This window comes from Stegostoma tigrinum, chromosome 1 (genome assembly GCF_030684315.1).
Source record: "Stegostoma tigrinum isolate sSteTig4 chromosome 1, sSteTig4.hap1, whole genome shotgun sequence".
Lineage (NCBI taxonomy): Eukaryota > Metazoa > Chordata > Chondrichthyes > Orectolobiformes > Stegostomatidae > Stegostoma > Stegostoma tigrinum.
In genome coordinates this window covers 89,515,065-89,540,263 of record NC_081354.1, presented here as the reverse complement: position 1 = coordinate 89,540,263, position 25,199 = coordinate 89,515,065, and the positions used below count along the sequence as shown (strand labels likewise).

General features: G+C 41.4%; 1 protein-coding gene across 2 annotated transcripts in view; it reads right to left on the bottom strand.

The window, feature by feature from the left end:
* tbc1d19 (TBC1 domain family, member 19) overlaps positions 1-25,199 on the bottom strand; it is a 126,016-nt gene that overhangs the window by 33,599 nt on the left and 67,218 nt on the right. For both annotated transcript variants that reach the window (XM_048545158.2, XM_048545136.2), the window contains 2 exons: positions 2,761-2,835; positions 1,474-1,536 (listed from right to left, as the gene is read on the bottom strand). In XM_048545158.2, coding sequence (XP_048401115.1) covers positions 1,474-1,536; positions 2,761-2,835 — 138 coding nt within the window. The remainder of the gene's footprint in view (positions 1-1,473; positions 1,537-2,760; positions 2,836-25,199) is intronic.

Below are 25,199 nucleotides of genomic sequence, written 5' to 3'. Positions count from 1 at the left end.
AAGGATCACTGGATTAATGCCAGAAATGAAAGGCTTGTCCTATGAGCAGTTTAGTTCTATACTTACTACAGTTTAGAAGAATGAGGGGAGATCTAATTGAGGTAAATAGGACGCTAAAGGGGATCAACAGAACAGACGTAAAGTGGATGTTGTCCCGCCTAGAGCAATCTAGGATAACAAGTCATAGTTTTAGGATAAGAGGTGGCAGACTTAAAACAGAGATGAGGAGGAATTATTTCTCAAAGGGTCATGAATCTATGGAATTCATTACTCCCAGAGTACAATGGATGCTGGGGTATTAAGTCAATTTAAGGAGGAGACATATTTTTAATTAGTAATGGGTTGAATGGCTACGGGGATTGGCAGGAAAATGGAGTTGAGGCCCAGATGAGATCAGATATGATCATATTAAATGATAAAGTGGGCTTGAGGGGCTGAATTGCCCACTTTTGTTCCTAGTTCATATGTTCTCATGTTCTATAAATCATGATAGTGTTGCTCAAATGGATCATACTAAATTTTGCAATATCTAAGCTAGAAGGTCCATCAAAACATGAACAAGTTTTCTTCGCACATTTGTTTGGTGATGGATTAACAAAAACTTTGCATTTGCAAACATTTCAAATATCAATGGCCACTATTTCCTAAACTGGTAGAGGTCCAGGTTAGCAAGTTGTGTTATTAAATCCCCCTCATACAATATTGTTACAATTTGCCAATTAGGCCAATCACAGAGGTATCTTCCACACATTTGTTGGACAATTAAATAGGGAATTATAATTCTGTAATAAAGCAATGCTTAAAATTTCAATTTTACTGAACAGTACTATATTGGTTGATCAGACCTATCAGATTTCAAAGAGAAAGGGCTTGACGTAGCTCCGAAGACCAGATGCCGAGAATTCATGGCTCGTTAGTGAGATTTCTACAGGAGACAGTCTCAAATGTATTTGATTCAATTGCAAATGAGATCCAACTCGAAGTTTATTGTGAAATTAAGTTTAAACTGTGCTGAAAGAGGTGGTCTGAGCCCTATGGGCACTATGAATTTACCTGAAGTTGAGCCAAATGTTTAATACAAGGTAGATGCTCCAGCCTGTATCTGTTAAACAATTAAATTATAACTACTAGGATAGGATTTTGGTCCAGAGTATTCTCATGAGCTAAGGATTAGTTAAAACCAGACAGTATGAACATCTGCCCAACTAGATTCCAAATTGCAGCTACCGGTCTCAAACTAGTTACTAGAGTAAAAATACTGCAAAAACTCTAAACGTCACATTCTTAAAAGAATAAAAATACACAAAGCTTATGTAAAGAGCCCCACAACAAAAATTAAACACTTTGTTTTATTAGTATATTTTATTCATTCAAAAGTTCATATTAAAATTTCCTCAACAGAATTGCAATAATGAAATTAGGTATTTCCGTTCCTTGACGCATTTTAGATTTATCTGGAATATTCCAACTGACCTGATACAAATAATCTTCAAAAACAAAATAGTAGTCATCATTGCTAGCTGTAAGCTTCACATCCTAGAAGCAGAAAAAGAAAGTTCATCAGAAAGAACAGACATTCACCACATTCTTTTTCCAATTGCTCTAGAAATGTTCTTTTGGGTGGGGGCAGGGTGCAGTGATTGACAGCAGTGAGAAAGGAGTTGGATACACTATTACAACCAGGTGAAGAGGGGGGAGGCAATTTTGCTTTTTATATCCGCTTCAATTGGTTGCAGCAAATATCTTCAATTCATTTTGGCACATAGCTGCATTACCGTTTGATTAAAACACACTAGGCAACACCAAGGAGCCATTTACAAGGTTCTCTTGAGTGAAAGGAGGAATTTTATTATATATTGACCCTAAGTAAAAGAATAAAATGTGAATAAATAAACAAATAGTTTAAGCCTATAGTGTCTAGATTTTACAGAATGAGAGGAGATCTAATTAAACTCCACAACATCCATTAAAGGGGATTGACAAAGTAGAAGCAGAACTGGCGTTTCCCCTTGTGGGACAGTCTAATGTGAAAAACCACAGTTTTCAGATAAGGAGTAGCAGATATAAAACAGAGATGCGAAGGAATTACTGCTCTCAAAGGGTCAGGAATCTGTGGAATTCACTACGTGCAGAGTGCAATGGATGCTGGGACATTAAGTCAATTTAAGGAGGAGACAGATTTTTAATTAGTAATGGGTTGAAAGGCTATGGAGGCTACTTGGGAAAGTAGACATGAAGCCGAGACAAGATCAGCCATGATTGTATTGTACGGTGGAATTGCCTACTCCTGCTCCTACTTTTAATGTCTTATGTGACATCAAGTACACATATAAGCACAGGTATGAAGCTTTAAAAGGTAAAGGTAAAACACGTAGCTTAAAAATTGCAGTTTAAAATATTCTTATAGTCAATGAGTTTGTATAGATGCATGTGAGATGAATAAGTGACCACAACTGCTCTCAGTACACACTTCCACCCCTGCTCTTATGACTCCACATAAAAATTCTTTCCTTTATAATTCCCTCAGCCAGGGATGGAAAATGAATAGAGCTATCATGAATATATTTCGTCACTTGAGCATACCACCAATTCAAAGACTAACCACAGGTGAGAATTAAAGGCTCAACTAAATTAGGCATCTCATGTTGAAACACTCGCCACAAGTGTGCAAGAGGTCTGTCACAGGTCCCAGATCCCTTCACTCCTCGTTACCCAGCAATGTCACTGTGGGAAAAGAACAAAAGATCTTTTTTTTCATACCTTGTAAATGAGGTTATCAATTAAAAGATCATGTTGAATCACATTTGACTTCAGTTGCTCGTAATATAAAGAATCCTGCAAATATAAAAAAAGTTGACACTTCAGTCACTAAAGATAACACATTTAGAATTCTAACGTATATAATAAAGTTCAGAACGTCTTATAAATGTCATGTAAAAGTTGAAAAGACTGCTCGTCAAAGTACCTATTCAATTTTTTTTTCCAGTATGCAGTTTGGGTAATTCTTGCTGTAATGACAAGTACAAGAATATAACTAAGATTTTGACACTGTGGCTGTTTTTATAAGCCTGTAGGATTGAAACTTATTTTTCCCAAAATGTATACATTTTCACCTAATTGAGCAAATGAGGAATGTAGCTAGTTACCTAAAATTTGTTGGGTTGGTAGAAACGAAATTTGAAAAATAGAAGATTGCTCTACTGACATGTTAATTGGTCAGATGATAGCCTAATGATCAGGAAGAGCACTCATCTTCACGTTTCTGAAGAAGTGTATGTGTTTAACTATGTAATGTAACTCAGCAGTAATAGACTAAACTTTCACAGAACTGTTCCAGTCAAGGAAGCCGAGTGTACCTGGAGGTCTACTTGCAAGGTAGGTATGACAGAGGCCTTTTTGATAAAGGCAAATCAAAGAAAAGAATTCACATCAAGAGACAGATGAATTGAAATGAAAATTATAAGAGAGGGACACTGTTGCAGAGAGGTTGTGGAAATACTTACATAAGAAGAGGTAGAGATGAGAAGAGGAATCAGAAAAACATTTGTTAGAAAGGGAGAAGTGGTACAGCTGACAGCAATTTGTTAAATGCATGTCACTTCCTAGAAGAAGAAAAAGGAAGAGACAAAAGTAACGTGACAGTCTGACAGAAAAGGAATTTAAGCAATGTTGCAGCACTGAGGAAGCTGAAAAACAGTGCTCAGGCCACAAAATAGCAAATTACTGTCTCAAAGAAAACTTGCAAAGGCACTATCGGGGAGAATCGGAACCCATGTCAGAATGAGGTGAACAGGCTGTGGGAGGATTTGAAGTGAACAAGAGTGGTAGCGTATGCAATGAGTGCTGGGGACTGGGGGAGGAGCTCACATTCATCCACATTATATTGCTATGCATTTGCCCACTCACTCAGCCTATCCGAATCACACTACAATATCTCTGCATTCCCCTCAAAGCTCAAACCAGCTTTGTGTCGTCTTCAAATTCTGAAATTTTACATTTAGTTCCCTCATCTAAATTATTAGCATGTAATGTGAACAGTTGGAGTCCTAGTACCGATCGCTACGGTACCCCACTAATCACTGCTTATCATTTATTTCCACTGTTTCTTACCTGTCTGCTAATCAATTTTCTATCCATCTCAATATACTACCCCAAGCCCTTGCACTTCTGCAAGTCCAAATAAAACATGTCCACTGGCTTCCGTGATCAACTCTACTAGTTACTTGATTCGACCCCCGTTTTCTAAGTGCTTTGCTATAAAATCCTTGATAATGGATTCTAGCATCTTAACTCTCTACCAATGTAGACTTTGTAATTCCCTGTTTTCTCATGCTGATAAATTTCCTAAATTATAGTTTGGGAAGGACCCACGCAGGCATTTCCAGGAGTTGGATCAGATGGCAACTTGCCATAATTTGGATAGGGTGGGAGAGACAGACAGAGCTCCTCACAGTGAGAAGGCCACAAATTAGCAAAGTTGACAGCACATTTCAAAGCTGTGAGAAAATAAGAAGTAGAGTTAGCAATATTGCAAGATTTTAATTATAGTAATGTTGACCGAGAAAAACACAAAGCTACAGGAAAACTTACACGGTCAAATTCTCTTGATAAACCAAGGAAGCAGTGCACAATTTATTTGAGAAATGAAATAGGGCATGTGTGGTCAGCACTGCTGCCTCACAGCTCCAGGAACCTGGATTTGAATCCACCCTTGGGCAACAGTCTGTGTGGTGTTTGCACATTCTCCCCGTGTCTACATGGGTTTCCTCCAGATGCTCCAGTTTCCTCCCACAGTCCAAAGATGTGCAGGCTAGGTGGATTTGCCACGCTAAATTGCCCATATAGTGTTCAGGGATGTGGAGTGTAGGTGGGTTATAGGGGGGATGGGTCGGTGTGGACTTGTTGGGCCGAAGAGCCTGTTTCCACATTGTAGGGATTCTCTGATCTATGAACAGAAACTGCTGTTATTTACTTTATCTGGTAGCCTGTTTGCCAGCCTCCTTACATCTAAATCTAAACAGGGAACATGGGGATATACTGCACTTCAAACAGTTGCCATGGGCAAGACTTTCGATAATCTCCAAAAAGGGCTTAACAAGCCACCGTCTTCATATTCGATATGGTCCACTTATAAAATGGCCCTTCCAGGGTTTTCAAATGCAGAAATGACTTCACAGATGTCATATCAACTCAGTAGTTGAAGAATCTGATAAACAGATACCTCCTGTATATAAAGGTAGTGTTTGGAGTTATTCAATCCTGCAGCCACTACTAACATGGAAGCTGCAGAATTAACAAAAGTGACATTTTGTTTTGAAAATAGACAATGGAATAATAAAGTGGGGCAGAATGGAAGCTAAGGAAAGGGATGTGAAATAAAAATCTCTATCCTCAAGGCATAGAAACAAGAGGTAAAGAATAGAGGGGACAATAGGGTACCCAGAGAAGAAGGGGAATGCTATAATTGTGAGGAAAGAAATTTGTGAATTGTGTAAGAAGGAGGCATGTCAAGTGGGAATGCTGAACCCCAAGGGAATTTTTCCCAAAATCAGGGGAAAAGAAAGAAGACATGCTTGACTTCCAAAAGATAGAGCAACTATTCTTGGGGTAGCTGAATTCAGAATGCAGATGGGAAAGGTCCACACGCAGTCTTCATGAAGATATGAGACAAAAATCTAAGTTGATGGGGTACTTTCAACATTAGTTGGTAACAAATGGATTGATGCCCAGAGACCGCCTAATACTGACTTTGTTGGGCCAACAGACATGAGAGGTTAACAAACATAAACTCCCCACTCATGATATATGGGAGCTGTTACAGAATAGCACAGAGAAGGAGCTTGAAAAAATGGGATACCAGCAAATAATTTGTGCTTATGTCAAACAAAACAGGAGGGGATATTGGACATGAAGTAATGGTTAGGTAATAGAGTTATGCAAGTGTGGAAGGGTTTGAGTCCTTGTACAGGGGAACATAATGTATTGTGGACAACACTAGTCTCATGGTCAACCTATCCAATTGACCATGCATGTCAATTGGCTCCACATTAACCAAATGAAGAAGGTATCTATGCCAAGCCTGAACACAGGGAGGGTGGTTGACTGCACATCCTTAAAGAAAGCCGCCTCCCAATAAGACGGCTGATTTGGGATGAGGAGAACAATCCCCAATTCCACGTCCACCTGAAGGCAGTATTCAAAAAGAGGCCGCTTCCATGCTTCTGTGAATCTGGGACCTGTTAGTCTTAAAATTTTGTGTTGAACTGCAATGGCAAGGCTCATGCTGTGAGACCTTAGCCAGTGTTTTTAGTAGGAGTATGAGGTATCTCCGGATCATGATTAAAACCATGGTCACTGGTGTGGTGGAACAAAATTGTTCAAAAGAGGGGATGATTCTGCTGGCAAGGTCCCTGTAGTAGTACTCATCTCTAACAATGGAATATGTCAGAACAAGTGAATTCACATTAATTTGGAAAAAGGCCCATTTGTATTCAGCATGAAATTAAATGGACAGTTGAGCTCAGACTACTAAAGTTTGTAGTTCTCACTGGACCTCTGAAATCTGTGATCAATCTTTCAATCCATGCAGAACTCAAGTTAAAGGTCAATTGCCACTGTATATTATGTCAAGACAAAGCAGTGGATGTAATAATAAAATAAACAGAGGCTGAAAGTCACAGAGAGATGTAGCATGATGGGTAATTCTGGAATTTGAAGGTTTGTGGAGATGCCAAGAATATGTTTTAAAAGGTCAGTGAAAAGTTACATTTGAACTTTTCTTTGCACAGACGTTTCCTGGAAACTATGTAGTTCCAGATAATTGCTGATCACAGTTGCTTGAGCTCACTTCAAAGAACAGACCTGACTATTTTACTTGGTGATTCTATTTGATCAAATTTTGTGAGCTTGGAATGTGCATTTGGATTTTTTACTTGGGGAAAGCCTATTGCAAAACAAGCTGCTCAACTCATATCTCCTGTTCTGAAACACCTTGTTGGGAAGTGAAACTGATTCTTTCAGTCAGTCTTCCAGAGAAATAATATTTTAATATTGTATATCCTGAGCACGACCCCAGAGACAACATGCATGATTTTAACTTGATCACATATGCTAAAACACCAGGTTTTCAGATTTCAGAACATTTAATGCTTTGTCCTATTTGCCTTCAAGAATAAGTACACTTGACGAGGTAGATTTCTCTTAATCCTGCAGAGTGTCAATCCTAACCAGAGATGTTTCTGCATGTTTGCGTAAAAGCAAAATATTGTGGATGCTGGAAATGTGAAATAAACAGAGAAAATGGATGTAAGATTGCTTGCTGAACTTGAAGGCTCGTTTTCAGACATTTTAGGAAACCTAAACAGATAAATAGAAAGCAGGACATAACACCAGCACGTCACCGGAGGCTCACTGATGATGTTACCTAGAATGGTGACGAAATATCTGAAAACAAACCTTCCAGCTCAGCGAGCAAACTCACATCCAGAACCTCAACCTGAGCTACAAATCTTCTCAAAACTCGCAAACAGAGAAAATGCTAGAGAAATTCAGCAGGTCTGGAAGCATCTATGGAGACAGAAGCAGAATTACTGTTTCATGTCCAGTACGACTCTTCAGAAGAACTCTTAAGAGTCATACTGAACTTAAAAATCTTACACTCGTTTCTCTCCCCACATATGCTGCCATATCTGTTGAGTTTCTATAGAATTTTATGTGTTTGATGCATGCTTCAAGGAGTTTTAGATTATTTAGGGGAGTAAATGTTTATAATTTTATATTAAAAGGTGTGTGTGTTATCCGAATGTTCATCTTCACTGCATAGGTTTTGTTTCATAATAAATTGATAATTCTTTGTTTATTTAAGAAACCTGATAGATGAATCTTTTTTCTCTACTTCTAATATAGAGAAAGCACACAGCTAATTGGGCTTGGGTAAAATATTTTTAAATTTATGTTGTGAACTGTGGGTAGTGGAACTGGAGGCAGTGCACTCCTCCCATCTCAGTGGCAATACACTATAATTACTGCACTTCAAACATCAATGAATTTAGAAAATAAATCAATCACAATCATAGAAATTATCCTTGAATACTAAAACTTAATAAAGCTAACAAATAATTCCACTGTCCAGGTTTAAACAAAAAGCATATTACACAACACAAGGTGAGTTAATATTCGTCACTGTATTCATGATGAGCTTCGATTTTGCAATATAAATGTTCCTTATCGTAAGCGTACTTTGTAAAGAGCAAGAGGTCCATCCACAGAATGAAATATCTAAATACATTACAGATTAAGATCGCAAGTCAGAATTTCATTAATAGATCAAAATAAAAATGATAACTACACTTGAAGGACACATTTTTCAATTAAAGATTTATTTATTTATTCAATTAGATGATGTGGGCAATGCTGGGTGGCCAGCATTTATTGCCCACCACGAGTTGCCCTTGAGAAGGTTATGGTGAGCTGCCTTCTTGAACCAATGCAGTCCACCTGCTGTGGATTGATCCACAATGGCATTAGAAAGGGGATGCTGGGATTTTGATCCAGCTGCAGTAAAGGAATGGTGATATATTTCCAATTCAGGATGTTGAGTGGCTTGGTAAGGAACTTGAAGCTGGTGGTATTCCCATTATTCCGCTGCCCTCTCCCTTCCAGATGGAAGTGGTTGTGGGTTTGGAAGGTGCTTTCTTAAAATCTTTGGTGAATTTCTGCAGTGCATCTTGTAGATAATACACACTGCTGGCACTGAGCATCAGTCATGGAGGGAGTGGATGCTTGTGGATGCAGTGCCAATCAAGCAGGATGCTTTGTCCTGGATGGTGCCAACCTTCTTGAGTGTTGTTGGAGCTGCACTCATCCAAGCAAGTGGGATGTATTCCATCATACTCCTGACTTGGACCTTGTAATGGCAGACAGGCTTTGGGGAGTCAGGAGATGAGTTACTCTCAGCAGTATTCCTAGCTTCTGACCTGCTCTTGCCGCCCCTGTGTTTATGTGGTGAGTCCAGTTGAGTTTCTGATCAATGATAACACCCAAGAGGTTGATAGTGAGGGATTCAGATTTAATGGTAACACCATTAAATATTAAGTGGCAGTGGTTAGATTGCCTCTTTGTGGTGATGGTACTTGCCTGGCTTTGTGCAGTGCGAATATTACTTGTCACTTGTCAGCCTAAGCCTGGATATTGTCCAGATATTGTTGCATTTCGATAAGGGTGGCTTCAGTGTCTGAGGAGTTGCGAATGGTGCAGAACATTGTGCAATCACCAGTGAACATGCCCACTTGGTAGGCCTAAAACACTACGCTGAGGAACTCCTGAAGAGATGTCCTGGAGCCGAGATGGCAGATTTCTAACAACCATGACCATCTTCCTACATGTCAGGTATGACTCTAACCACTGGAAAGTTTTCCTCTTATACCAACTGATTCCAGTTTTGCTCGGGCTACTTGACAAATGCAGCCTTGATGTCAAGGGCTGTCACTCTCACCTCACCTCTGCAATTCAGCACTTTAGTCCATGTTTAAATCAAGGCTGTAAGGAGGTCCAGAGCTGAGTGGTCCTGGTGGAAGCCAAGCTGAATGTCCCTGAGCAGTTTATTGCTGACCTAGCGCTGCTTGATAGCACTGTTGCTGACACTTTCAACCACATTACTGATAATCAAGAGTAGACTGATGGGGTGATAATTGGCCAGGTTAGATTTGTCCTTCTTTTTATGTACGGGACATACGGGCAATTTTCCACACTGTCAGGTAGATGCCAGTGTTGTATTTGTACTGGAATAGCTTGGCTAGGGGATTGGCACGCTCCGGAGCACAAGTCTTCAGTACTATTGCCAGAATATTGTCAGGGTCCATAGCCTTTGCAGTATCCAGTGCCTCCAGCCGTTTCTTGACATCATGTGTAGTAAAGTGAATTGGCTGAAGGCTGGTATCTGTAATGTTGGGGACCCCTGAAGGAGGCCAAGATGGATCATCCGCTTGGCACTTCTGGCTTAAGATTGCTGCGAAAGCTTCAGCCTTGTCTTTTGCACTGATATGTTGGGCTCTTCCATCATTGACAATAGAAATATTTGTGGAGACCCCTCCTCCAGTGAGTTGTTTAATCGTCCACCACCATTCATGTCTGGATATGGTAGGACTTGCAGAGTTTAGGTTTGATCCATTGGTCGTGGGATTGCTTAGTGCTGTCTATCACTTGCTGCTTATTTTGTTTGGCATGCAAGTAGCCTTGTTTGGCTTCATCAGGTTGATACTTCATCTTCAGCTATGCCTGGTGCTGCTCCTGGCATGCCCTCCTGTACTCTCCATTGAACTAGGGTTGATCCCCTGGCTTAATGGTAATGATTGAGTGGGGGATATGCCAGGCTATGAGGTTACAGATTGCACTGGAATATAATTCTGCTGCCATTGATGGTCCATAGCGCCTCATAGATGCCCAGACTTGAATTGCTAGATCTGTTCAACAGTAGTAGTGCTACACACATGATGGAGGTTATTCTCAATGTGAAGATGGGCCTTCTTCTCCACAAGGACTGTGTGGTCTTCGCTCTTACTGTTACTGTCATGGACAGATATATCTGCAGCTGGCAGACTGACAAGGATGAGGTCAAGTATGTTTTTCCCTCTTGTTGTGCCTTTTATTCAATATATTACATGCATAACCAAAATGATTAAAACACATATTCACAAACAATATCTGAAATGCCTTCAGTCACATTATATCAATCACATGCAAGAACATCTCTGATCACTTCTGTGCATCTCTCACCACATGCAACCCCTGTTCATGCCCCAACAATACTTCCTTCTGTATCTGTTCAAGTGTAACTTAGAAGTGAGTGTTGGAGTTAAGCATTTCAGGGGGTTAAGGGGAGGAAAGAAACAAGGTTTTCTGTGGCTTTTGCCCAAACTTTTTCAGCCTCCAGGAATTGATTCTTACTCTCCGCAAGAGAAGAACCTGCCCAATTGTTGAGTATCTGCCAAGTGACTAAGGTTTATTTTATTCCTGAGGTTCAAATAGCATAACTGTTCGTGGCAAGGTTTATAAAACATATTAAAATACAACCAAAAGCTGAATGCAGTAATTAATGAGTTTTTTAGAACACCTTAAAGGACATCAGGTATTGCATCCAATTTTGATCACCCAGTTACAGGAAGGAAATTATTAAGCTGGAGAGGGTTCTGAAAAGATCTACCAGGAAGTTGCCAGGTACAGAAGGTTTGAGTTAAGCTGAGACCTTTTTCCACTAGGACATTAAGAGGCAACCTTATAGTGGTTTATAAAGGAATGAAGGGTATATGAACGGTAATTGTCTTTTCCCTTGGATGGGGGATTTGAAGTCCATGGGCCACATTTTTAAGGTGAGAGGAGAGAGATTGAAAAAAGACAAAAAGGGAAATTTTTTTTACACAGAACTTCCTGAGAGGTGGTGGATGTAGCTTCAGTTAAAAAGACATTTGGTTAAGTACATGAATCGGAAAGGTTTGGAGGGATATGGGCCAGGACCAGGCAGGTCGGAGTAGGTTAGTTTGGGATTATGTTCAGCAAAGGTCGGACTGAAGGGTTTATTTCCTTGTTGCATAACTTCATGACTTTATGATAGGTGATGTGTCACAGTCAAAGCATGTGGGTGTACCTGGATATGTTTGGTCCAAACTAATCATGTCTGAAGGAAATCTTTGAAGTTCAAGCAGTTATGGCGTAGACCCTATGAGCTGGAGTCTGAGCCACATTCACTACAGGGAGATACTGATCTGGAAAATCCATACCCGGAGCCAGTCGCACCTCTTAGGACTGGATTGTTTGATCTGTTCAGTGTTCAGGGACAACAGGTCAGGGGGCCCAGATGGCAAGAGTGTCAGTCTTTGTAATTGTCTAACAAGTTTGAGGTTCTGTAGAGATGGGGTGGTGAGCTAACTCACTATGGCACCATGGTAGTGGAAACCATTCAAGATGTGGGAGTAACAAAGAATGTAGTGTTAGCAGGGGATATAATGAGTGGGAGGAAGAGGATCGGAGGTACTAATACATGCACGGGGAAAACACAGTGGAGGTGGGTGCCAAATTAAGAAGCAAAACTGCCAAATTCATAATCTCTGCATTATTACCTGAACTATGCACAAATTGGCATTTGGCTAATCAGTTTAGAGGGATGATGGCGTGGTTCAAAGACTGGTGCAGGAGAGGTGGCTTCTTGTTTGTGGGGCAGTGCCATCACTACTGCAGAAAGTGGATCTGCACATGTGGGGCAATCTCTGCTTGAGCCTCACTATGGATATTGTTCTTGCTGGCCACATAACTAGGGAAGTAGAGTGGATTATAAATTAAATAATAGATGTAAGGGAAGATACGATAAATCAAAATGTATAGTGAAGAGCAAAGTGACAGGTATTCATACAAGAAATTATAAACAAACCACCACAGAAAAAGATAGATAATATGAATCTAAGAGTCAACCAGCAAAAATGACTAGAATTTGCCCAGAGTGTAAAAGGATAAAACAATTGGCCCTGTATATCAATACATGTAGCATTTGGAATAAATTAAACTTAAGGAACCTAGCTGATTTGATCCGGAGCTAAATATAGTCTGAGACATATAACAGGCAATAACGCCTTCATTTTTAAATTCAAACTTTGTTGTCGCAAGTGGAGGAGTAGATTAAGGAAAGGTATTAATTTACTCCTTCTAATTGCATCATAACAATATAGAAAGGCCAAATACAACAAGCTTAACCATGTCATCGTGGAGTTCTGTAATACTGTAGCCATTGCTGCTCAGATTTAGAAACTGTTTAATAGCTAAGGCAGATATATCTGCCATTGTGTCATTCACTGATGACTTCCAAAAGCTAAGTCTGAGAACAAATTTTGACTATCACTAGATATTAAGTCCATACATGTGATCACAAATGTTGATTCTGTCATTCATTCAATCATCTTGTTTAAACATTAGTTCACGTGAAAACATTAAGCAATTGGTAAAGCAGTCCGCAAACCATTTGTACCCTTCTGCCTATTAAAGTATTTGGAAACAGATTTAAACACCACATAACCATTATTACAATAAAGTGAAAAGGATTAATGATGGCCAAATGAAAGATGAAACTATACATTATGACTTATGCTTGATTTGTGAATAGTAATTATAAACATACATCTTATAAATTAGGAGCATGAGTAGTTTATTTGGCCCTCCAAGCCTGCTTCACTATTCAATGAAATCACAACTAATCTGATTATGGCCATAACTTCACACTCCCTCCTACCTCTGATAACCTTTGACTTCCTTGTTAGTGAATGATCTGTCTACCTCGTCTTAAACATTTTCCATGACAGAGTCTCAGTGGAAAATCCCTTATTTTTAATCTGGAACTTCAAGTTCTGGCCTCCTACACAGGGGGAAGCCCTGTACAAAATCCACATCAAGTTCCCTCAGGATCTTATATGTTTTATTAAGATCACCTCACGCTGTTCCAAGCCCCAATGGACTCAGACTCAGTTGTCTAATTATTCCTTATTAGATAACCCTTTAGTTTCCTGCTTCATGTCTCCCTTCTTTCTTGAACAGTAAGTTCATTTCAAAGGAGCTGCACTTTTTAGAATTTTAATTCACAATTTCAGAAATATTATTATGAATACTAGAAATTAAGTTTTATTTAATAAAGTTCAACAATAATGAGTTCAGTCATTGTCAGTCAAGCATTATCAATGTCTAAGTGTTTTGCCTACATCTTCTGTTAAGAATACCAAATGGTCAGATCCATAAATTTAAACACTAATTTCCCCTTCTCCATCACAAGAAAGTTTTATTTTCAAAAAAATTATCTGTCCACAGCCTATGGGCATTGCTGCTAGGCTCATATTTGCTGCCTATTCCTCATTGACTTTTAGGTGGTGAGCTGTCTTCTTGAATTGCTGCAGCCCATGGGCAATGGGATACTCATTGTCCTATTTGGTGTGGATGGGTGGAGGGATGTGCAGAGCCCCATGTTTTTCTCCCAGAATTCAGTTCAACTCATCTAGCTTGAAGTAGGACTTGCAGGAGGTGGTGTTCCCGTGTGCCTTATACTTTTTTGCTTCAAGGTGGTACAGGTCAGGTGTCTGGAACTATCTAATTAATAGTGGGGGGTGTACAGTAATGTAATTAGAGTAGTAATCCAGAACTCCAGGCTAAAGTTCTGAGGACATGAGTTTGAAACCCAGCGGGTGGGTTGAAATTCTGCAAAAATCTGGAATTATAAACTAATCTAATGGCAATCATTGTCAATTGTCATAAAAACCAACCCGGTGCATGAATGCCCTTCAGGGAAATAAATCTGCCTACCGGATCTGACCTATATAAACCAACTTCTTAACTCTTAACTGCCACAGAAGCAATAAATTGTGACATAGCCGGTGATTCCCACATCTATGAACAATTTAAAAACAAAGAACCTCGCTGAATTATTGTAGCGCACCTTGAAGATAGTACATTGTACATTGGTAATGGGGGAAGTGAATGTTGAAGGTGTTAGATCAGTTATCAAACCTGCTGCTTTATTTAGTTGGTGTTCAGATTCTTGACTGTTGCTGCAGCTGTACTCATCCAGACAAATGGAGAGTATTCCATCTCACTGTAGAATTCCTAGCATCTAGTTCAGTCTCTGGCTAATGGCTAACACACCCACCATGTTGATAGTGGAGCACTCAGTGCTGGGAATGCCAATAAATGTCAAGGGTCAATAGTTGCCCATTGCCTGACACTTGTATGGCACATATATTAATTGCCACTTACCAACCAGAGTCTGAAGATTCTCCAGGTTTCACTGCATTTTGCTGCATATAGACTACTTTAGTGTTTGAGGAGTTACAAATGGTGCTGAACATTGTAGATTCATCAGCCTACACATCCATTTGACCTTATGATGGGGGGAAGGTTATTGTTGAAGCATCTGAAGATGGTAAGGCCGAGGACATGAGCCTGAGAAACTCCTGTTGTGATATTCTGTGTCTGAGACTTTCAATAACTGCAACTATATTCCTTTATGCTGTGCAACATTCTTTCCAAGCTGCATGGCCGAGCAGACATTTAGAATCCCTGCCCATGTTGATCGGCATGTTAAGAGCTTCCATTTACACAAGCTGCTGCCAAGCACGGATCTCAGAGATACACAGCAGCAAGAAAAAAATGTAGAGAACATTGGTGCTAGGTATGACTAGAACCAGTAGAGAGATTATTCTCATTCCTAGTTGCTTGTTTTGTTAGGGCTCCTTGTTAATTGCCTCCACAAAAGAAACAGACAGTTATTACATTCCTCTTTGTGCAAGATTGTTGCATGTAAATGGGCTGAATTACAACAGCCACCATCCTTCAGGAGTACTTTGTTAAATGTAAAGGGCGTGGAGGTCTCAAGTTTTCAAGAAAGTTCCCAGAAATATGTTAATTTTTGCCATATGTGTAATCACAACTCTTTCTTTCTGTGATTTTTATTCATCTCCATATTTATTATTACCGAGGTCTTGCCTGCTACAATCGCTGTTTCTTCTAAATCTGCCTGCACCTGTACTTTTTCTCCCCCTGAACTTCTGTATTACCTATCTCTCCATTTTTTTTTCACTCTGTTCCCCTCTCTCACCGTATATTTTTCTCCATTTTTCTGTTTTCCTGGCTTAACTCTATTTCTTGGCATATCCTTAAAAGTTTACAATTTCCCCTCATCATCAAATATATTTGTTAAACGGCCATTTTGGTCAGTAGAGTCATAGAGTCATACAGCATAGAATAAGGCCCTTTGTTCCAACCAGTCCATGCCGACTACAATCCCAAACAAAACTAGTCCCACCTGCTTGCGTTGGCCCATATGCCTCCAAACATTTCTTATTCATATACTTATCTAAGTGGCTTTACCTGTACCCACATCCATCACTTCCCCTGAAAGCTCATTCCAAAAAAATTGCCCCTCACGTCCTTTTTAAATCTTTCTCCTCTCACCTTAAAAATAGCCCTGGGTAAGATTATGAGATGGTGAAGCCACTCCTGATAATGTCATCATTTCTTTCTGGTGGAAAGTGGTGCTATTGAGACATCCTTGATTGTGAATATTCAAATCCTTACCTGACCATACTCAATGCCCTACTCACCCTCAGTGCTTCCGCAAAGTGGTATTCCAGATGGACTTATGATTTTGATTATATGTCACATGTAGCGAAATACAGTGAAAAGCTTTGTTTATGAGTGGTGCAGGCAGATCACAGCAAGCAAAGGATGTACAGATTAAAAAGGCTGACAGGTATACAGGTTATATCTCAGGTTACAATATTTGAGACTAGAGTCCATTCATTAGTCTGATAACGGCTAGAAAGAAGCTGGTCCTGTCCCTGCTTGCGCATGTGTTCAGGCTTCTGTATCTTATGCCTGATGGAAGAGGTTGTAGAAGGTCATTACCAGATGCAATGGGTCTTTGATGATGTTGTCCACCCTTCCATAGCAGGGGGCCGTGTAAATAAAGTCCAAGGATGGAAAGTTGGCTTCCATGATGGCCTGGGCTGTGCACTCTATTACCTTTGTACTTTTGTACAATCCTGGGCACAGCAGTTGCCATACCAGGCTGTTATGCACCCAGACAGTATGCTTTCAATAGTAGATCTGCAGAAGTTGGTGACAGTCCTTATGGATATGCCAAATGTCCTGAGCCGCCTGAGGAAGAAGAGGCGTTGTTGTGCCTTCTAGACTGTCGCATTACATGAGAAGTCCAGGACAGGTTGTCAGTTATCATCACTCCGAGGAACTTGATGCTGAACAGCTTTTGAGCTGGATTTTTGTAGTGAGTCTTAATCAGTAAGATGCCTCCCTGCCTACGGCTTAACTATGTAATGACATGGGTTTGGAGTCAATATAAGGGACTCACGATAAAAAAACATCTTCCTGTGTATGTTCTGTTGATGGGTCAGGAGACGCACAGGATGCTGATGGTGGCGTATTGAGCATTGTCAATAACTATGATTCTGTGTGAATGACAATTGTTGCTTGACTCATTGTGAGACAGCTCTTCCAAATTTTGAAGGTGCTCCCAGGTGTTGCTATGATGCTAGGGCAGTTAGAATCAATCAAATTGCTAGGGTCTGGAGTTACATGCAAGACAAAGATGGCACATTTTCATTTCCTAAATTATATTAGTGAAACACCAATGGGTGTTTTAAACAATCAAACAACGGTTTCATGGTCACCACTAGAACAACTTTTAATCTCAGAATTTCTTATTGAATTCAAATTTAATTATCTGTCATGATGAAATTTAAACTCATGCCCCATAGTATTAGCCTGGATCTCTAGATTACTGGTCCAGTGACATTACCACTTCTTTACAACGTCTCTTTAGCACAGAACTACCACTTCCATACAGTTCCATGTCAGGGGGATATTAATATTCTCACTATCCAAGTTAGGTGTGGAAATGTTTACTGCTGATTTCATAGCATTTAGTTCTGCTCTCAACAGCGCAGGTAATGATATAGTCAGTATCTGCATGCAGCAAAACCTAAACAGCACTTTGATTTGGCCTGAAAAGTGGCAAGTAATATCCATGCTAATTGTGCCAAGCAATGGCAATTCCCGATAAGAGAACTTTTAAATCATTCCCCTTGCCATTCAGCAGCATTAATAGTCATATTCCTCACTATGACCATTCTCACTATCACTATCTTATAATCGCCACTGACCAAATACTTAACTGCACCAACCACATAAATGTTGTGACTGCACAGAGAGATTAAGTTTGTTGTAAATAGATACAATTTACCAATTCAAGACCAAACACCCACTTATGGATTATATTTGTAGTAAACATTTCTAATCTCCCACCCTAAAAAATATTTTTATACATGTGGAATCTTATTCTTCCATCTTTCAACTGTTATTGCAATTTGAAACAAAAAATTACTATTTCTTTTTCTCTTTCTATTTCCAAAATAAATCTTTTCCCATGTTTATTTCGCTTTCTGTGCCTGATGTGACATTTAATTCACCATTTGAACTTGTGACAGGGTTAGGTTTGAACCTTTCTAGTTCAGCTCTGAACCACAGTCACTAACAATTGGCACTAAAATGCCACGAACAACTCTTCAATGATAATGGGAACTGCAGATGCTGGAGAATCCAAGATAACAAAGTGTGAAGCTGGATGAACACAGCAGGCCAAGCAGCATCTCAGGAGCACAAAAGCTGATGTTTTGGGCCTAGACCCTTCTTCAGAGAGGGGGTTAGGGAGAGGGTTCTGGAATAAATAGGGAGAGAGGGGAAGGTGGAACAAAGATGGAGAAAAAAGAAGATAGGTGGAGAGGAGAGTATAGGTGGGGAGGTAGGGAGAGGATAGGTCAGTCCAGAGAAGACGGACAGGTCAAGGAGGTGGGATGAGGTTGGTAGGTGGGAAATGGAGGTGCGACTTGAGGTGGGAGGAAGGGATGAGTGAGAGGAAGAACAGGTTATGGAGGCAGAGACAGCCTGGGATGGTTTTGGGATGCAGTGGGGGGAGGGGAAGAACTGGGCTGGTTTTGGGATGCAGTGGGGGAAGGGAGATTTTGAAGCTTGTGAAGTCCACATTGATACCATTGGGCTGCAGGGTTCCCAAGCGGAATATGAGTTGCTGTTCTTGCAACCTTCAGGTGGCATCATTGTGGCACTGCAGGAGGCCCATGATGGACATGTCGTCTGAGGAATGGGAGGGGAAGTTAAAATGGTTTGTGACTGGGAGATGCAGTTGTTTATTGCGAACCGAGCGGAGGTGTTCTGCAAAGCGGTCCCCAAGCCTCCACTTGGTTTCCCCAATGTCGAGGAAGCCACACTGGGTACAATGGATACGGTTTACCACATTGGCAGATGTGGTGAACATCTGCTGAATATGGAAGGTCATCTTGGGGTCTGGGATGGGGGTGAGGGAGGAGGTGTGGGGGCAAGTCTAGCACTTCCTACGGTTGCAGGGGAAGGTGCCGAGTGTGGTGGGGTTGGAGGTGAGTGTGGAGCGGACAAGGGAGTCACGGAGAGAGTGGTCTCTCCGGAAGGTAGACAAGGGTGGGGATGGAAAAATGGCTTGGGTGGTGGGGTCGGATTGCGGATGTGAACTCGTCCTCACCCTCAACAACTTCTCTTTCGATTCCTCCCACTTCCTACAGGCAAAGGGGGTGGCCATGGGCACCCGCATGGGCCCAAGCTATGCCTGCCTCTTTGTAGGTTACGTGGAACAGTCCCTCTTCCGCACCTACACAGGCCCCAAACACCACCTCTTCCTCCGTTACATTGATGACTGTATCGGCGCCGCCTCTTGCTCCCCAGAGGAGCTCAAACAGTTCATCCACTTCACCAACACCTTCCACCCCAACCTCAAGTTCACCTGGGTCATCTCCAACATATCCCTCACCTTCCTGGACCTCTCAGTCTCCATCTCAGGTAACCAGCTAGAAACTGATGTCCATTTCAAGCCTACTGACTCCCACAGCTACCTAGAATACCCCTCCTCCCACCCACCCTCCTGCAAAAATTCCATCCCCATTCCCAATTCCTCTACCTCCGCCACATCTGCTCCGAGGATGAGGCATTCCACTCCCGCACATCCCAGATGTCCACGTTCTTCAAGTGCCGCAACATTCCCCCCGCAGTGGTCAAGAACGCCCTTGACCACGTCTCCCGCATTTCCCGCAACACATCCCTCACACTCCGCCCCCACCACAACCGCCCCAAGGGGATCCCCCTCGTTCTCACATATCACCCCACCAACACCCAGATACAATGCATCATCCTCCGACACTTCCGCCATCTACAATCCGACCCCACCACCCAAGACATTTTTCCATCCCCACCCTTGTCTGCCTTCCGGAGAGACCACTCTCTCTGTGACTCCCTTGTCCGCTCCACACTCCCCTCCAAACCCACCACACCCGGCACATTCCCCTGCAATCGCAGAAGTGTTACACTTGCCCCCACACCTCCTCCCTCACCCCCAAACCAGACCCCAAGATGACCTTCCATATTAAGCAGATGTCAACCTGCACATCTGCCAATATGGTATACTGTATCCATTGTACCCAGTGTGGCTTCCTCTACATTGGGGAAACCAAGCGGAGGCTTGGGGGCCACTTTGCAGAACACCACCGCTTGGTTCGCAATAAACACTGCACCTCCCAATCACAAACCGTTTTAACTCCCCCTCCCATTCCTCAGACAACATGTCCATCATGGGCCTCCTGCAGTGCCACAATGATGCTACCCGAAGGCTGCAAGAACAGCAACTCATATTCCACTTGGGAACCCTGCAGCCCAATGGTATCAATGTGGACTTCACAAGCTTCAAAATCTCCCCTTCCCCCACTGCATCCCAAAACCAGCCCAGTTCTTCCCCTCCCCCCACTGCATCCCAAAACCAGCCCAGCCTGTCTCTGCCTCCCTAACCTGTTCTTCCTCTCACCCATCCCTTCCTCCCACCGCAAGCCGCACTCCATTCCCTACCTACTACCTCATCCCACCTCCCTGACCTGTCCGTCTTCCCTGGACTGACCTATCCCCTCCCTACCTCCCCACCTATACTCTCCTCTCCACCTATCTTCTTTTTTCTCCATCTTCGTTCCACCTCCCCCTCTCTCCCTATTTATTCCAGAACCCTCTCCCCATCCCCCTCTCTGAAGAAGGGTCTAGGCCCAAAACGTCAGCTTTTGTGCTCCTGAGATGCTGCTTGGCCTGCTGTGTTCATCCAGCTTCACATTTTGTTATCAACAACTCTTCAATCTGGTAACAGTTGCACCTCCTGTTCACACAGGTCTCAGATGCCCTGTAGAGGGAGCTGTGTCATTTGAATCTTTAACAGTTTCAGTGCAAAAAGCTCATGAAAAGTGAACAGGCAAGGTCAAATTTAACAAGACAGTGATAGCAAATTCTGCCTCAATGTTCGAGTTTCTCCAAGCAATTTTGCTGAATTAACTTGATTTTATATTTCATTTACTTAATATCGTACTGTTCTATACATCATTCTCCTGTTTCATCTAAGCTACTTGACATATGTTGCTACATTCAATTGTGTTCCTATGCTCTGGAGAAAGCTACTAGCTTATGCAGTCACACTCTAACATACATTGTACACACACACTATTTAACAGAACATTAAATATTTCTTAATGGGTAGTCGCGTAGCAGTGGAGAGCAGCAAACTAAAAGTTTAAGGGATAATGGGAACTGCAGATGCTGGAGAATCCAAGATAACAAAGTGTGGGAGAGATAATGGGAACTGCAGATGTGGAGAATCCAAGATAATAAAGTGTGAAGCTGGATGAACGCAGCAGGCCAAGCAGCATCTCAGGAGCACAAAAGCTGGATGAACACAGCAGGCCAAGCTCCTCAGATGCTGCTTGGCCTGATGTGTTCATCCAGCCCCACACTTTGTCAACTAAAAGTATAAATTGTCTTGAAAAATGAACATTTTGATTTAATGAATACTGCTTTGAGTTGTTCATACATGGAAATAGCCAGACAGTAAAATGAACAAATAATTCATTGGAGAAAAGGAGGAGGAGAAGGGACCTAATTGAGGTATACAAGATAATGAGAGGCATAGATAGAGTTGATAGCCAGAGACTATTTCCCAGGGCAGAAATGGCTAACACAAGGGGTCACAGTTTTAAGCTGGTTGGAGGAAAGTATAGAGGGGATGTCAGAGGCGGGTTCTTTACACAGAGAGTTGTGAGAGCATGGAATGTGTTGCCAGCAGCAGTTGTGGAAGCAAGGTCATTGGGGACATTTAAGAGACTGCTGGACATGCATATGGTCACAGAAATTTGAGGGTGCATACATGAGGATCAATGGTCGGCACAACATCGTGGGCTGAAGTGCCTGTTCTGTGCTGTACTGTTCTATGTTCTATGTCCTATGTTCTATGTTCTAAAACCGTTTCAAATCTAATTGTATCTTGTTCTGAACAATTAGCACAATTAAAAGACATGGCATTTGATGCTCTGATTATTCTGCTTTCTGGTGAGAAAATCTGTAACTGGATTGGCTGAAAACCCAACAAAAGAGGATAAAAGCAACAACAAAGTCACTTTAAAAATGTGCCTGAATTTTGTCAACAATATTTAAATATGGACAAATTGGCATTAATGTAACCTTGAATTTGTTTAAACTTCTTTTATATTTTTCCACTATTAGATCAAACATTAATTTTTCAGGAGATTAAAAAGCAGGCAGGTGTTCCTGGGAACAGAACCAGATGGGTTATGCTTTTTGATGATAACACGGTCACTTCCTACAGATTTCATATTCAATTACTTTCTATGTGCCTTTGAACTGGAACTTGTGGTGATTAGAAATTTATTTCAACACCGCTCTATTTTCAGGGAACCAGGACTTCCGTAAAAAGGGCAACCAATTGTGTATCTCTTTGGACAACGACACTGAAGAAACTTGATCATCCACAGAAATTCTGAACCAGGGACTGTAAGGTAGCTTTGTTAGCTCAATACCAAATTATGTACAGAAAGAAAAAGAAAGAGGAAAGGAAAGATATGTTTTTAAAAGTGGCAGAAAGAAAATGTTTAACAAGAAACTATTTAAATGTTACTTTTTTTTAGTTCCCAGCAATAATTAATGGCTGAAGGAATGACTCATTGCACGGGTAACACTTCATTTTCACTGCCAGAGAAGCTGAATGGCAAATACTGAGTCTTATGACGCTATTAAAAGTGTACCTGTTCTGGACAGACAAACTTCAACCTTTTTTGGCAGGTTTTATGCACATCTATCTCATAAATAGCCCACAGCCTTGCCCAAGCTCCTTGTGTTTGAAAGCAGAATCTCTTGACAAGATACTGTTTCAAGGAAGCTTGAACGTTTCATACTGCAGGGGTTGTAAAGCAGACATGAAGCATCAGTGGGACAACCACTTCCAAAATGGATGGCGGGGATCAAGATGGGGGTTGGGGGTGGTAGAACAAAGGCATGTGTACAGGTGAGGAGATGGATGTTGACAGTGGAAACCCAAAGTGTATGGGAGGAACTTTGGGTGCATACAAATTGAGCAGTTTGGCCATTGGCAGTGACCACCACAGTAACATCCATAACAGGAGTATGGAGGATCAGTCGGAGCATAAAGTGTGGCATTCGACAAGTAATAACGACAATCGAAGGACATTTCAATTTGGTGAGTATTCCCATGGGGGTGAGCAATGGGTAAAAATGACTGTCAAGGTAGTGTGGAGTTAAAGGAGACACAGAGGTTCTGGGGGATGATCAGAGCCCGGTGCTGACAGTGTCTGCCCCAAATTATGTTCACTTATCACTTTGTGGCATGATCTAAAGATAACAATCTGTCCCTACATGTCAGCAAAACAAAGGTCATCGACATCATGAAGCAGAATGGAGAAAATGCCTCTGACTGTATCAACAGTGCTGAGGCAGAAGTAATCAAGTGCTTCAAGTTCCTCGGAGTAAATATCAACAACGATCCATCCTGGTCCATCTATGTCAATGCTACAGTCAAGAAAACACACTAATGCCTCTACTTCCTCAGAAGGCTAAGCAAATGCACACGTCCACAACTACTCTCACCAATTTTTACATATGCACATCAGAAAGGATCCTATTCAGATGCTTTACAGATAGGTATGGCAACTGCTCTGCCCAAGATCACAAGACACTATAGAGTTGTAAACATAGGCCAGTCCATCACAAAAACTAGACCTCCTTCCACTGACTCCATCTACACTCCCTGCTGCCTCAGGAAAGCAGCCAAAATAATCAAAGATCCTTCTCACCACCTTCTCTTCCACCCTCTTCCATTGAGTAGGAGATATAAAAGTTTGAAAACACATAACAACAGATTTAAGAAAAGGTTCTTCCCTGCTGTTATCAGACTTATGAATGGACCTTTCATGTCTTTCTTTGCACCTTCTCTGTAGCTATAATGTTATATTCTGCATTCTGTTCTATTATCCTGATATACTTACGTAAGGTAGGGTTTGTCTGGTTAGCAACAAAAACTATTCTTTTCACTGTATCTTGATACATGTGACAATAATAAATTAAATCAAATCACCCGCTGTTTTTTAGATGTGAGATACAACTGGGAAGTAATTGGGATAACACCCAGGGTGAGCAGTGTCAGTGTAAGCTTGATGGGCCAACATGTAGGCTGTTAGGACACTGAAGGGGCAAAAACAGCTACATTGCATTTGCAATAATTTCTTCAGCCAACTGTAATGCGCACACAACAAATATGCTTAAAATGCTGGTCAAAGGCAATTGCCATTGATGCTTGCAAATTTAACACTGACATCACAATAATGCGAGTGTAAGTGGCAATGATTTAAAAAGAGGCTAATGCTGGCCAAAAACACCCACCCAGTTGTAAGGCTGCCAAGAGTATAAATATGATAATAAACCGTACTAAACGTAATGAATATTTGAATGATTGATGCGGGTCTGGGGTGGGAAAAGACCAGAGAATAATGTCATACAATATATCAGAGACAAAGCCAGCAATGACATCATCACAAAGTTGGTACACATGTTGTGACCAGGGCTGCAGTACAGCAGATGATAGGACTGTTCAAGATGTTTGACAGGCCTGTTGGGGGGAGGTGGTAGCGGCATACTACGGAACAGGTATGGTCTTCCAAAGAGGCAGATGAGAAGAAGCTCTCATTATGACAAAGCTCAACTGCCTTGGCCACTGCAATTCAGACAGGACCTGACTGATAGCCAGTTCCTATAGGAGAGTTGGGTGGAACAAGTCATCATAGACTGTAGACTAGTCATTGGTCTTAATGGCAACATATGGTTTGCATTATGGGGTTGGGGGTGAATTGCAGCTTTATCTATCTTGAATATGTTCCTTTTTGCTGGTTGTAAATAAAATGTCTTGTTTGCAATTGTCCAACTGCTTGCCTGAACATGATGTTTCTCTACTGGACAGTGACAAGACATGGTCTACCTTGGGAAATTGGGTACAGAATAGCAGTATATTAGAGAGGGTGCTTAGATGGGATGTAACGAACAACTGGTGAATTGTGTGGCCTGATGGTTAAACAGTGACTAGGGTGAGAAAATGTGGTTGTATAAATGTGGATGCCTCAGCCATGCCAGCTATGTGCTGTGAGCATCATGGCTAATCTGACTGTAACTTCAAATCCACATTCCCACCTACCCCTGATAACTTTTAAACCTTTTGCTTAACA